The sequence below is a fragment of the Rhipicephalus microplus genome, chromosome 1 (genome assembly GCF_043290135.1).
Source record: "Rhipicephalus microplus isolate Deutch F79 chromosome 1, USDA_Rmic, whole genome shotgun sequence".
Taxonomy (NCBI): Eukaryota; Metazoa; Arthropoda; class Arachnida; order Ixodida; family Ixodidae; genus Rhipicephalus; species Rhipicephalus microplus.
In genome coordinates, this window is record NC_134700.1 from 215,033,799 (window position 1) to 215,049,566 (window position 15,768).

The 15,768-nt window shown below is 44.2% G+C and overlaps 2 protein-coding genes across 3 annotated transcripts in view; one reads left to right on the forward strand and one right to left on the reverse strand.

Annotated features, from left to right (window-relative positions):
• The window catches only part of LOC142806778 (sodium-dependent multivitamin transporter-like), a 59,763-nt gene that overhangs the window by 41,278 nt on the left and 2,717 nt on the right, over positions 1-15,768 (forward strand). The window contains exons 14-16 of one of the 2 annotated variants that reach the window (XM_075891297.1): positions 5,520-5,620; positions 6,808-6,929; positions 13,629-13,900. In XM_075891297.1, coding sequence (XP_075747412.1) covers positions 5,520-5,620; positions 6,808-6,929; positions 13,629-13,745 — 340 coding nt within the window. In that variant the 3' untranslated portion in view covers positions 13,746-13,900. Of the gene's footprint in view, positions 1-5,519; positions 5,621-6,807; positions 6,930-13,628; positions 13,901-15,768 lie in introns of those variants that run through there. The other variant, XM_075891296.1, reaches the window with a different exon arrangement.
• Positions 11,626-15,768, reverse strand: part of LOC142806804 (galactosylceramide sulfotransferase-like) — a 30,717-nt gene continuing 26,574 nt past the window's right edge. Inside the window, exon 7 of the mRNA XM_075891300.1 lies at positions 11,626-11,814. Coding sequence (XP_075747415.1) covers positions 11,731-11,814 — 84 coding nt within the window. The 3' untranslated portion in view covers positions 11,626-11,730. The remainder of the gene's footprint in view (positions 11,815-15,768) is intronic.

Sequence of the window (15,768 nt, forward strand, 5' to 3'; positions counted from 1 at the left end):
TTCTGGCCGGGCGCCTTACAACACCGAGACCGCAGCTAAACCCAAGGCCACGTGTTAATCATCGGCCTGTACATCCCAGTGCGCTTCTCTGCCAGTGCGCGCCCTCTTCGTCGTCTTAACCACCTGCTATCACCCTACAGTACGTGCGGCCAGCTAATTCGCTATTTTACTGGGTAGTACACTTCGCTAGTAGGCCAGGACGAGCTATGACCAATATAGTTAAACCAAGTCGTGGTAAGACTAATGCGATTATGCTACATCTTAATAAGACTACGCAAACGAAGCCATGGAAAGCAAGGACCATGCTAACTAAAGCATGCTAGTTTACGTGCTAGCTAAACTATGTTAATTGTATGTATTTGTGGGGTTTAACGTCCCAAAACCACGCTATGATTATGAGAGACGCCGTAGTGAAGGGCTACAGAAATTTCGACCACCTGGGGTTCTTTAACGTGCACCCAAATCTGAGCACACGGGCCTACAACATTTCCGCCTCCATCGGAAATGCAGCCGCCGCAGCCGGGATTCGATCCCACGACCTGTGGGTCAGCAGCCGAGTACCTTAGCCACTAGACCACCGCGGCGGGGCTAAATTATGTTAATTAACGCGACGTTAATAATGATCACGCTTAGTAAAACCATGACAATTAGACATTATTGATACGATGACAATTAGGCTATTTCTAATTAGGATTACGCTACATGGCTTCATACTAATCATAGCCTTGTAAATTACACCCGCGACAATTACAGCAGTTCTCTATGAAACTTTATTGAAGACAAAACTGTTTAGTGTTATGTTTATTAAACCCTAGCTAACTAGCATAATCCAAATTAGGACAGAGCTGACACACTCTTGGCTTTGATGAAGGCTGAGTATACGACCGACATAAAATGCTGAAAGAAGCTAGGTTATCACAAGCTCCTCTATGGCTGCAGCCTTGCATAGGTAGTGCAAACTGACCAAATTATTTTATACGCAAAGAAGCTGCTGCTTACCTCTCACCGCATCAAACACTTGACAGTCACGCCAGCACCGTGGTATATAGTCACGAGTTGAACCGGGGCCCTCTCAGAACATCGTGTCTCAGAATCGACGTGTTTGTATCCGATTTCATGCGTCAATCAGTTTAATTGACAGAAGCTCACGGCGAAAATCGGGTCCACCTTCCACATTTGTTTTTGCCGAGGAGCAGGGCTCACGCCGCCAGACCAGCGAGGGGCACGATCCATCATCAACTTTATCACGCACAGTATGCACACACGCACTCAAAAGTAAAAGTTATATCATCGCGTGGCTACCATGGATGGCATTCAATTTCACCGTCCTCGCCACGTATTCACTCACAGCTGCGTTGCTGTTGTGATGCGAGCGCCCCTGGTCACAACATGTCTTTATATTTATCTGTAATATTTTATCGAAGCGAAACAAGCAGCATGAAAGTGCTGCATATGCACCATTGCTGTCTTCGAGAGTAGAAATTTGCCTGCTGCAAGTGGAACGAAAACACCTGCCCGGAAGAAGACAAACGCCCACTAATACGAATGTGGGAGCCGCGTATTGAGTTGGCAAAAAGATAGCTCGGCAATCACGCTGACGTCGCTGCACTGTTGAAATGTTGTCTGAGGGGCGGCTCTGGCGTGTTCGCACGTGATGATGTTCCTATGATAACAGCCACAAATGCCCCACGTGTGTTTCTGACGCAACGTGCGTTCTTGTAGTCAAATTTACCAGCGCTCCGCACTGTCTTTATGTCATGGCTGCCGTAGAGTGAGCTTGGAGCGAACTCATTGATTGATATGTGGGGTTTAACGTCCCAAAACCACCATGTGATTACGAGAGACACCGTAGTGGAGGGCTCCGCAAATTTCGACCACCTGGGGTTCTTTAACGTGCACCCAAATCTGAGTACACGGGCCTACAACATTTTCGCCTTCATCGTAAATGCAGCTGCCGCAGCCGGGATTCGATCCCGTGACCTGCGGGTCAGCAGCCGAGTACCGTAGCCACTAGAGTGCACCGCGGCGGGGCAGCTCGGGACAGACTCGTCCACCCGAGAAGCTCGGGCCGTCCTACATAAAGCACTCCTAGACGTGTGCGTAATGTTTGAACTTCTAACCTCTGCAAAGCTGCCAGAAATGCAAACTTTCTGAGCTTGATTGCATATTGTCCCATACGCAATACACGAAATATTCAGCCGTGGCCACATCTTTGTAGAGCGCTCGAGCAGCCGGTTTTTGCCCTGCGGGCCGAAATCTTGAGGCATTTTTGGGCTCTGAAGTGGTGTATCAGGAGCCCGCATGGCCTAGTTGTCAGGCTGACCACGTCAGAGCCTAATACTGCCCCAAGGTTTCGCCCCACAAAGCAAAAAGTGGCTGTTCGCGTGCTCTACACAGACGTGGCCACGGCTGTACCTCACAAAACAGGCCCTATTATCATGGCGACTATAACACTAAAAGACCCGGCTTTATGGCCGCCACCTGAGCATTTTAGCTGTTTAGACAAGGGCAAGTTTTCGTCACGAAGCGTTACAGCGTATCTTCGGTGTGGCGCCGTGAGTTATAATCTGATATCGGCGCTTCGCTTGAAATGTAGCACACTTCGTATCTGCCACATGCAGATTACGCACAGGCAAATGCATCGAAAGGCATTTCCCCCTGCACATCGCTGTGTTGCTTGTTATAGTTTACTGTTAGCGTGATAGAAGAGGTTAAGGGTATGGCGTTACCGTGCAGTATACGTTCGTTGTGGAGAGCGTCTTATAGTTTAGCGGGATAGCATTTACGTGGTTTACGTGCTGCAGCTGGTATGGTGGCGCCACCTGTTGGAGCATAGAGAAGTAAGAATAGTAAAAAAAAGAAAGGAAGACGAGAATGTCTGCTTATGTCACTGCGCGAAGCATTGTTACAAGTTTATTTTAGTAATAATGAACTTAAATAAATATGAACCACGCACCAAACGCGAAAACGTTTAAGTTGCCGATTTGTTTACATCAGTCTTGTAGTTAGGTCTACACACGTTAGAAATGGGAAGCTATCCCGATAACTACGTGAACTTATTCGTAATATTCGGTAGTCGAAGCTAACTGAAGGCAAGCGAAGCCACTTTAAGCATTCGTTTGCTGCGAACAAGGGGAATCTTTCAGCAACTACGGGAAAATCACTTCGAAGCGGGCGTCCGAAAGCGCCGCAGTGTTTTACGTAACACGGTAGCGTTAAATCTGAAAAATAGCCCGCGTACTGTAAGCGGTACGGGTAACGTATACGTATCGGCGCGTGCGCACTTCGATCCCGGTACGCGCCCGGCATCCCTGTAAGCCCGGTATGCTATAACTGTCTATTGTTCCGATGAGGAACCTGAAGACCAAATGCAGATATCATCGCTACATGCACACTGATTCTTAAGCACGTCGCGCAACATCACATAGTCTAGTGAAAGTTGCATAATGGAAAACCTGCTTCTCAGCTCAGTACGACTTTTGGAGAGGCGCCGCGGCTAATCTTAGCTTTCGTCATCGTGATAAAGAAATGTGAACTGCAGTGTCGTAGCCAGAAGTGTTTTTTATTGGAGAAGGAGGGGGGGGGGGGGGGGCTCAACCATACGCTATTAATGTCCGTAAATGCGTTTGTATATGCGCATGTATGCATACTTAAGCAAAATTGAAATTTTTGCTGGGAGGGAGGTTGAATTCTCACCAACACCCCTCCCTGGCTAAGGTCATGGTGAACTATAAGGGAGTTCATTATTAAATGAAATAGCCTTCCTGGGATGCTTGGTTCGCCAAGCGCGTCGATATAATGTCCTCGTGCAATCATTGTCACATGCCCATTTCACAACTGCAAGAGAACTGCTCTTGTTGCTGAGAAGAGGCCAAACGACCTTTCCAGATTGACTGTGAATTGACTGATCGGAGAAATTTATTACGTTGTATTTCAATATGGTTGTGGCTCTGGTGTGGTTGGGTTCACAGTTTAAACGAAGCCGACCTCAGTCATTGCAGGTTATTTGCATGCGTTTTGTTGCTCCGAGTAAACTATGCGTGAAGACGGAGGAGTAGCTTAAAACGAAAAAAGAATATATACATGCGCTACCATTTGCGAAGTGCTGCAAAACAGTGCTGCCTGCTCACTCGGTTCTATTTTTGATATACATTTCCTTTAAACAGTGCTTATTCATAGTTACATCACAGATGCCTTGGCAGTGGTACCAGAACGTCTAAAAAAGGTTCGAGTGTCTGTTACAATATCTCGCATAGTGTTACCTGTGAACTAAAGTAAAAATTTTTAATTTTGCATGCTCTAAATGTCGCACAGCAATCAGAGAGAGAGAGAGAGATAAAGATGCAAGGAAAGGCAGGGAGGTTAACCAGACGCACATCCGGTTTGCTACCCTGCACTGGGGAAGGGATAAAGGGAGAAAAGAGGTTGCAGAAAGATGAGAAGGTACACACAATCACGAGCACACTCGGGGAGCACACACAGTCTACAGGCGGTCACTCAGGTTTGTTGACTTTAGGTAAATTAGCAGTGCTTTAGTTGCTTTCTGCGCAACTGAGGCAGATGCCCAAGGTCCTAGTATCTTCTGCACACAAAATGGTCCGGGGTCAAGTTGATTCAAAACCATCCGGAGCTGGCATCGCTGTGTGTCGTAGCAAGCGCAGCTGCACAGGACGTGTTCGATGGTCTCTTCAGCTCCGCAGTAGTCGCATGTAGGAGTGTCTGCCATACCAATGCGAAAGGAGTACACCTTTGTAAATGCAACACCCAACCAAAGGCGGCATAACAGTGTCGCATCGGAGCGGGAAAGTTGTGATGGTAGCTTTAGCTTGAGCGAAGGATCCAGTTCATAAAATTGACACCTTTGGAAGCTGGTAGACGACCAGAACGTGCGTGTGAGATCTCGAGCCAGCAGGTAAAGTGGTCTTGCTGCATCATTCCTTGATAGAGGAATCGGGACTACACGGGTTCCTTCATGGGCTGAGCGGGCTGCGTCATCGGCTAATTGATTTCCGGTAATACCGATATGTCCAGGCAGCCATTGATATATAATATCATGCCCTCGTGCTAGAGCTTCATGATGGCAATGTCTTATTTCTTGTACCAATTGGTCATGACTCCTCCAACGCATGGCAGACTGCAAACTCTGAAGCGCTGCCTTCGAATCACAGAATCACAGCAATCAGACTGACGCTAAAATAAAAGGAGGTCAAGCGAATATACTTTACAATCTTTAGAGGGCTCGTGAGAGAGCAGAGATGCATGGCCTCCGGTTCCAACATGGGATCGGCCGACAGCAAGCCAGGGGTCCTCTGTGAGACTGCACTGGCTGCCTCCTCAGGACCCTTAGAAAGTTCCTTCTCTGTCTGTCTGTCTGTCTGTCTGTCTGTCTGTCTGTCTGTCTGTCTGTCTGTCTGTCTGTCTGTCTGTCTGTCTGTCTGTCTGTCTGTCTGTCTGTCTTTACTTCACTGCAACTACGGTGAAACACTCTCACTTACTTAAACACTTCCATTTATGTGCAGTGGTGTGATGCCGGATGTCTATGCTCTCTCAAGCCTTTGGTACAGCATGCTATCCTGGTTTGCCTTGCTCGTGGTAGCCGTCCCAGTCAGCTATTTCACTTGTAAGTGTGCATTTGTTATCAATTATTGAAAAAAGCGAACACATTTAAGTGTTTTATTTCGGAAATAATGCAGTTTATCACTTGTGAAATAAGGTCTTGTCTTCTTATTGTCCTAAAAAAGATATATATATATATATATATATATATATATATATATATATATATATATATATAAAGAGAAAGAGAGAGTGAGAGAGATCTGTGACAGGTAATGTTATTCCTCATTGCGTTTCTTTTTTTTTCTCTCCACGTTGTTGTGCAACTAGCATGGTAGAATATATATAACCCGAGTTTCATATATAGTGTATACAAAATGTTTGTGTGTATGTGTATGTGTCCGTGTGTGTGGTATACGCTTTTTGCTGTTGGAAAATGATTTGCATCTTACTGCTACTTTTAGAGAGTAATTGAACTTCAGCGTCATTAATGTGTGAATGACTTCGCATCATGCAGCCCTATAGATGTCATGTGCTCTAATATTGTGAAGCCGAACGTGAGCCGCATCACTTCAGAGATTTCTGAATTTCAAAAAAAATAAAACTTTTGTTTGAAACTGGAAGAAAATATTTCTTTTTGAAATGGTGCTGTCATGACAGTATAATGACCACTCACTTTTTGTATCTCTGTGAAGACCCTGAATGTTGAAGCCGAAAAAAAAAACACTCAAATAGCCTTAAAATGCGATATAGCTTTTTCTACCGAAATCTTATTTATGTTTGAATTCTCATGTAATTACGTACGCATATGCCCTAATGGCACAGTGTGGAAGGTGACCACTTGGAAGCCATACATTTCTGAGTTTGGGCCTTCTCTTCGTCTCGTATGGTCGTCTACAGTGCTGATATAGTATGCAGCCCATTTTAGCAGCGTAACATTTCACCAAGTGTGCTGGATCTGCGGCGAATACGTCACGACGGTCCTCTTCCCGTGTTGCCACCGCCTGTGTCTTGGCATGCACGTCAATACATGAACCTATTCGCACAGCTAGGGATCCGATATTGGCTCATAGGAAGCTATATAATGCATCGTAAGTCGTCATGGTGCTCCCGCTCGTGTTAGCATCGTTTCTATGACATCCAGACTGATGGCTCAAGAAGAGTGCAAGAAAACAAATTCCTAAAATAACATATGTCTTCTTTTTTAATACATACGACAAAGTTTTACGTGGGTTCTTCTCTCGTACGCAGCATCATCAACAAGCACGGACACCATGAATCCCAAACTGATATGCCAAGTAGGAGACGTACTCTTCTGGTTTGCGCCGGAGAAGTTTCGACGTCACCTAAGGTTCAACGTCGGGAAAGACTACGTAAGATATGCTTGAATGTTGTCACATATAGCAGCCACGTCCGCTTCTTGTGAAATAGAGAAGGAGGAAGGTAAAGATGCTCAAAGCTGTGCGAATGAGACACGAACAGGCGGGATGAATGAGGCACCTGTATTCCTCCCATTCGTGTCTCGGTCACGCAGCTTTGTGCATTCTGGAATACAAATAGGCGAGCAGACACCAAGGAAGGACTCGAGACAGGATTGAAAAGGACTCCCTTTTCTGTTCTGTTTCAAATGCTCCAGTTTTTTTTTTTTTTCGTGTCTCTCTGCATTTCAGCATGCAAGTACCAAGCTTTACTAAGTCATATTTCTGCCTTCTAGTGACCAAACAACAGTTCCAAATTGCAAAAGGAAGGCAACAGCTTGAATAGGAGGAAGGCAGAGGTCGTTTAACTTTCACTGGAGTAACTGCTAAACCTCAGCGAAAGGTCAACCTTCGCAAAGTAAAAGAGGCCTAGCTCGTAAATAGACACACAAAAAGAGCAGACACGTACCCGGAAAAGGGCTGGTTTTAAAGAGCGCGAAAATATGAATATAGACACCGTAAATACCGATTAAATTGAAGCGGCATACGAGTCACAACATATCTCGTGGTCCCATGGACCTGCAGCACCATCTACTTTCGCTCATACGTATGTTGTGGCTATGCACTGTCCATGTATCTATCCCTAGCATATCTAAAATTAACTACTTTCTGAATAACAAACCAGGTAACATCGCAATAGAAGTAGCAGCCGCTGGAAGCCACCGAAGTAATTAAAGCAGTTACGTTGATGTTTCGAAGAAAACCACACTTATATGTGCATTTTTAACTCACCGAAAAGTACGGTGTGTGCAAATGACACAGCCTTCACACGCATCAATAGGAGAACTGAAGAGAGCTTTAATAGGAGAACAGAATAGGAGAACAGAAGAGAGTTTTAAACGGTACATATAGTCGATTAAAATAACTTTCTTTGTATTTGCAGGAATGGCGAAGTTGAAGGATTATATATTCCTTGCAGGTGTTGTATATCTGTTGTTGAATATTTACGAATGGCATTTCGTAACGCTCATGAATCCTGCAGAAAACAACATAGGACACCAGAACACCCGCAAAGTTAAATTTCCGTACAATGGGTAGTGCTATCGTGACAGTATGTGAAGAAAGGGTAAATAGGATATGAAGCCGTCGAACTCTCAACTATACTCTGTGAGAAGATGTGTAAGCACATACATGTTCTTTTGAAACTGCGAGCACTTCTCTAAGATTTTATTGCGATAGCAATTATATCTACACTCTCGGTGGGTTTTTTGTGATCGCTGTCATGTTACGTACAAGTAATAAATTGATAACACTAGCCCAGCGCATGAGTACATTTTATGTGGGGGTAAATGGGAACGAGCTGATGTAAACCCGGCTGAAGCAGCGATAGAAGACAGCCACTCTGTTACACGAAAGTCACAGCTTTGCCGCTAAGGTGAAGCAATGAACGCGATAGCAACAAATCAAAGTCACGCGCGGAATGGCAAGCAGATCAAAACGTGCCCCGCGTTTCCCTCGAACAAATACACACGAAACGTACTCACAGGTACAGATGCACCTGAATCAGCGTTTCAGTTGCTACTTCACTGTGTCTGAAAAGCACACCCTTTTCTCAAACGGAGGCTGTGCAATGATTGCAGTGACCTTTGTGCGCCCTGTAACTGCAACAGAATCATTTCTGTGCATGCCGAACGCCAGACAAGGTGTATGATTTTCCCCACCGGGAGAGAAGGGCGCGTGAGAGCTCGTCCAATCACCTCCTCTCCACAGGCCAAAGTACGCGTGAGAGATGAGAGCCGCCAGTGCGCCGCATTGCGCCATCTTGCTGGTAATGCTGAAAACGCGATAGCCCCCCCCCCCCCCTTAGATGCCTGCCAGCAGCGGTAAGTAGAAGATATAGATAGCTTGCTGTTTGTACATTGAAAGAGGTGCTTCCGGTAGCTCGGTGGTTAAAGCCTCACATTCACGACGCTAAGGTCCTACGTTCGATGCCGCGCGCCGGAGTCTTTTTTCTAATTTTGCTTTCTTTCTGGCACTTTCATATATTTAGATACGTATACATATACGGTGCATGACATCGACGCCGATGATGACGCCACGCCCACGCCGGCGGCGAAATCCAACCGAGAGTGTCCACATAATTGTTATCCCAATAAAAGGGGCATTCGACAACATCACACCGCGTGCGAGTCCTTCCGCCGATTGATCAAAAGGGAAAGAGTGACCGACCCGCCTCTCTTTCTTCGGCCGAAGGAACGTGAAGGGTTTCGTTAGAGTGAGGGGGGTTGCGTTGCTCGAGCAACAAAAGGGTCGTGGACACGAGCGCTGGCACGTGTGCTATTTCGACGAACATTAGTACATGGCTCCATATACCCTTGTGGGCACCGTACTCTTACCGCTTACTTCACGTTGAGACGACAGTTAGCATAAAAACTACTTCACTTACTAGAGCGGCCGTATTCCCCTACACTGACGTTTCATAAAATTAAATGATATCGAATGAAAAAGAGAGCTACTAGATTCTTATTTTATATAAGATTCAATTCGTTCATGTCCTATTTGCTTCACCCTATTTGATGAAACTTCGATTTGCCTTCAGAGTAATCTGTCAGGGGTGGTGGAATTCAGCGATGATCAATATTGTGGAAATTATAGTTAATTACAAAGTACCATATTTACCTGTTTTTTTATAGCACATACTAAAATTTCTGACTTCCCCTCTCGTTAATCGTCGGATGTCGAATTCCCCTGTACTATTATTGTTTCTCTCCTGGTTGTTTTGGATGCTGTACAGCTCTCTGTAGGGCTACTCCGCCACCTCGACTATTCCATCCATATTGGTTATCACATTGCCTTCCTTGTTCCTCAATGCTTACATCCGATTTTCGCCTATGCACAAATCTGCCTTCGCTGCTTTTAAGCATCTGCTGCTTTTTACAGCCTGCTCAAATTTTTTTTTCCCTGGTATACCATTTTCCATGTTATACCTGATACTACTAATACTATCATTCATTGAGTCAACGCTAACGTTGGTTACCTCGTTCAGTGTCTCGAATCTATTCTAAAGCAAAACTTTGAATTCCTGCACTTTCTCTCTCACCTCCAGCTCATTCATTGGCTTCCTGCGTATCAGTTTTTGTATTTGCTTTTTAAATCTAGGCGAATACAAGCTTTTACCATTCTATGGTCACCGCATCTGATCTTGCCAACTACGTCTACATCATGCACAGTGTCTGGGTGTGCACACAGAATGAAGCCTATTTCATTTTTAGTTTCGCCATTAGAACTTGAACACGTCCATTTACGGTTGGCCCGTTTTCTGAAGAAGGTATTGAAGATCCGTATTCAAGGCTTACAAAGAGGTTTCTGCTTAAATTGAGGACGACGCAGCGAGCGATGGAAAGCAAAATTATAGGTGTAACCTTAAAAGGTAGGAAGAGAGCATAGTGGCTCAGGGAACAAACTGTGGTAAAAGATATCATAGTTGAACTCAAGAACAAGAAATGGACATGGGCTGGGCACGTAGCACGTAGGCAGGATAACCGCTGGTCTTTAAGGGCAACTGACTGGGTTTGCAGAGAAGGTAAACACACGAAAGGGAGACTGAAATTCAGGTGGGCCGATTAGATTAAAAAGTACGCAGGTATACCATGGCACAATAGAAAGCACAACACTGCGTTGATTGGCGGATCATGGAAGATACCTTTGTTCCACAGTGGGCGTAGCTAGGCTGCTGATGATTATATTATATTATTATTATTATTATTATTATTATTATTATTATTATTATTATTATTATTATTATTAGTAGTAGTAGTAGTAGTAGTAGTAGTAGTAGTAGTAGTATTAGTATTATTATTATTATTATTATTATTATTTTAATGTGCAGCCAAATACACGGACGTAATACTAGTGAGTTTTGTATTTACATGCACAAAACAGCGTCTCGTTACGAATGGCACAATGGCAAATTTTCAACAAAATTTTTGTGACGCGTGTCTCAAAATGCTTGCTATAATCAAGCCCGATTATATCAAACTAGAGTAAATAGAATTATTCTTTACCGAACTTCTCGAATAAGGAAATACTTTAAATAAATGCACAGAAAAATTTACGGCCACGTCGATCAAAATGTTCGAAAACAGCAGTTTATATGGCAAACATCGGGTGTCGCGGACCACGTTTACTCTTTCGTTACCACACCTATTCAAATCGATCACCCGCGATCGATGCTTTGAATTGTCGATTTTGTCACGTTAAATTTGTTTCTCGTGCAACCAGCACATTCTAGTTAGTAGTCATTACAGCCACTCAACTTTCAAAACAAATTCAAATTAGCCCTGTGTGGCAATGAAGTAAATTTTGACAGATTTTCACTCGAACCAATGTGCTTGTGTTATTGAAAAAGTGCATCGGGCTGGCAAACTTGACGAATGTCCGTGCCCCTCGTGATTATGCTAAAGTAACATGGAAGTTCTATAATGAAAAGAACCTTTGCAAGCCAAATATTGAAGTGTCAGCTTCGGAATTGGACAGTGCTGAGCAGTAATAAATGCCAGAAATTTGTATCAGCTATTCAACGAAGAGCTGTTTCTATGAGTCAGGGAAAATTTATTTTACAAAAACAAAGTATTTACGAAAGCTCGCCGCATGTTTGAAGTGCCGAGCTGGCCTTCTCAACCAGTTTCCAGCAGCTTTGGATTTGCTTGTATTGTTATATTAGGCACAGGGTCGCATCCAATGTCACTAGTGGCTCCTATGTAGTCGTCGTCACGCACGCATGGGTGCGCACCAGCGCAGCAAAACACACTCGCCACTCGAAACAGTCTTGCAATTCCACCTGAAATGGGTGAGGACGAGCTTAGAGGATGAGAGCACCTCAACACCTCCGTTTTAGGGCGACGATGTTTTACGTCAGGCTTATACATTTGCAACCGTTTATGGGTTTGGTTCGTTTACGGCCTCAAGTTGTCTCCTCCGTCGCAAATCTTTGTGCTCAAGCTTATAGCTACTCGGGTTACGTGCGAGGTACACACTTCGCTGGGGTGCGGTGAGCCGGCGCCGGCTGCAGAGCTTCTCCTAACGACAAGAAGGCCCCCGTAGCACATTTTAACCCTGACTACGGAGAAGCGCGCAATGTTTTAGGCTTTCGAGCAGTATTGTCCTTTTTTTAATACAATGTGCAAAATGTTAAGAAATATGCTTGGAAGCATACATAGGAACGACAACTTAAGCTGAGTGAGGCTACTCGGGAAAAGAGGGGACGCTAGACGAAATAGCGAAGTTCATTAGACATCTGATTTACAGAGGGATTCTTCACATCATGGACGTTCATTTATATTGGAACACCTGGAGGCTCTTGTCGCAAGAAAACGAAAATTTACGGAGAAAAGTGAGCGAGTTCACTTGTGCCTCACGAAAAACCAGGCAATGCTTCTCCGCATGGCACGAGGAATGCAGCACCTCGGTTTTGCTTTTTTTTTTTTTTGTCTGTGTGAACAGCAACACTTTGTACAACATTTATTATTTTTATGCTCTTCCTGGGTTATTTATCTTCGAGATGTATGTGCTGAGTTTTTTTTTTATTGAATATATTTGCACATATAGTGTTTTCATTGCACTGTTTACCGACTGGAAACCAAAAACTACATATATTTCATAATTTTATTTATTTGAAGATATCTCTATTGCTCTACAATATATAATTTTTGGAAACATCATTTCATTGTGCAAAGTTTAGTGCGCTGCGATGCGTACTGGAGTGCTTTTCAAACTAGCAAAAACGAGCTTCTCGAGACATATGGCGAATAATCATTTTCGCGCAGTAACGAAAGAGTACAGTGGCTAGGCTACCCTTCAGAAATATTTGACTGTTCCTCACGGCAGCAGCCTTTCAAAACTGCATTCGGGAGGGCGAGTGGTGGGATGAAGACGGTACCGCGTGAAGTGAGCATGGAAACTACCACTTGCCATCGTGTGCTTTCCACATGTTTCGTTGCGCCACAGGTCCGTCATGTGGTTCGCATCTCCGCTCGTTTCGTTAACGCGATGGATGCCGTAAAGCAGAATAAGCTGCTCTTCTCCGCGAAGCTGTCGATGATGAGTGCTTCCGTCGCTCGATGAGTACGTAGAGTTGCGTATGAAGATATTGGCGCACTATTTACATCGATATAGAGTTTTTTAGGCATACCTCTCTCCTGCATATATCCCCGCTTCCTCAGTTACAAGCTGTGAGAAAATACACGATAAAAAAAAAGATGTGTAGGTTTGAAGCCGTGTTTCTTACGTTACCGTAAAGCAGCGTCGTGAAGCCAACTTGCTCAACAAAATTCACATTGAAGATACAATAATTTCATTGAAAGTTGCGTATTCAGTTATTGATATATCGAATTAATTCCTCTTTCTTTTCTTATTTTTGAGGGAGTTTGACATATGCAGGTTCGACTCACCCTCAGATTTCATGCGATATGCCTTGCAAGCTCACCGACAATCCTTCATTTGCAAATGTGCCCTAACATAATAATATATAATTTAATTCATGCATATAAGTTCATTATTGAGTGTTGTATAATCTTAGCCATTAGATATATTTGTCACACCTCACTGTTTATCTTTAATTGAACCTTATCTTCTAATCGTAAACCCACTTTTCAGAATGTTTCGCAGTCTTCGGAAAAACAGCCCATATTATCACGTGCTTGCGATGGTGAAAAAAGCGAAACGCAGCCGGGAAATATGAGACGCTTCATTGGGCGAACTTTTGTCCAGTAAAAGAAGCAATGCGCAGCAAAAGCGACAAGCACAGGCGGCGGTCGTCAGTAATCGGGTAAGGCGGGTCGGCATTTATACGTGTGGCATGGAATATTTTAGCGTCATCGCTGGAGTCCGTGTTTGTTTCCGAATAAACTCTCTGGTTGGCATTGTGAGCGCAGTCTCGTTGAAATGTTTTAAAATAATCGGAAATGTTTCCAGACATTTTGGCGCATCCTGTGGGAGGCAGTGGTTACACGTGCGATGAACCGGTTACATAAAAACAGAGAAGAAACGCCTGAGACAATTACGCCTTGTTCCGTCATCGGTCTCGTGGGGTCGTTTTGAGCTGAAAAAAAAGCACCATGAATCAAGCTGACCTTTCTGCATTCGTTTTTCAAGCAAAGCTTGGTTGAGGCTTCATAACGCGTAACCAGATGCTGCCTTTTCTTTTTTTGAAGGGTTACTGAGAGTTCCTCAAAAGTCCTATTTGTACTTTCTTCAACCTTCTATGCAGTAGCTCGGCCGCAACGCGTAGGAAGAGAGAAGAGACGTTTATTGAATTCATGGTTTTTTTTGTGTGTGTGGTTGTTCTTGGAGACGTTATGCAGATGACTGTGTGTGTATGTTGACGGGCCATGTGGGCACGCATGTTATCACAACATGTGGGGCAATGATGGCCTTCAGCGAAACGGCAATTTGTGGAATACTTCAAGAGAATAAATCCTCTCATAGAAAAAAAGTCACCGCGTTGCCGCAAAGGCGAAGCGATGAACGCGATCGCAACGAACTAGAAGGTCACGCGCAGAATGGCAAGCAGATCGAAACGTGCCCTGCGTTTCTCACGCACAAATGACGCACGAAACGTATTCACAGGTGTAAATGAACGCGAATAGGTGTCTTAGTTGTTACTTCGCTGTTTCTGAAAAGTGCGCCCTTTTCGCAAACGGAGGCTTTGCATCGATTGCAGTGACCTTTGTGCGCCCGGTAACTACAACAGAGTCACTCCGGCGAAACCCCCAAGTCTAGCCAACACTTACGATTCTCCCCACTGCAAGATAAGGGTGCACGATCGAGCACACCACACACCCCCTTATTCTCCACGCGGGCCAAAGTACGCGGAATAGATGTGAGCCACCGCGCGCTCACTGCGCCATCTTGCTGATAATGCTGAAAACACGATAGTTCTCCCCCCCCCCCCGAGATGCCCGCCAACAGCGGTAAGTGGTAGATATGAATAACTTGCCATTTGAACGTTGAGGAAGTACCTCTCGATGGCACAGTGGTTAACGCCTTGCATTCACGACCTGGAGGTCCCACGTTCGACTCCGCACGCCGGATATTTTTTTCTGGGATATTTTCTTTATTGCGTTTCTATATATATAGATACGTATACATATACGGTGCATGACATAGACGCCAATGCCCACGCTGACGCCGGTGGCGAACTTCAGCCGAGAGTGTCCATATATTTGCAGTCGCAATAAAAAAAATACTCAGGATCAGTGTCTGCGCTGTTTTGCAGATTGTGTAAGTTCCGAAACGAGCTTAGTGAGGACAAGTTCATCAGTTATCTGGATACCAACCTTAATGAGCGTGAAATAAAACCTATATGGTTGTCTTGGTTTTCTATTGGAAACTACGCCGTTTCTTACTTCAAGTCTACTTAGATCAATCACGTATATCCAAATCAACCTCAATAGAGAAAATTGCCGTGGCAGCCTTTTTGTTTTTTTATAAATATGTGTTTATTTTTATTTATATGAAAACCAAATCGCCGTCTGAAATAAGTTAAAAAGAAAACGATTTTGAACCTGAGCAGCTAATAGTTGTCAATTAGTTTTCTAGTTTAACTGTAGGCTTTATGATATTTTAAGCATATACGTTTTCCGCCTTAAACTATCTACTCAGAAAACTGTCACTCCTTTTTTTATGTAACGCGTAAAGAAACAAATTTTCTTTGACTTCAAGAACGTCGTGTATACTGTCAGCCTTTCATGATTTACGCCTGGGATCTCTCCTGTAAAACGCGTTAACATTCGCC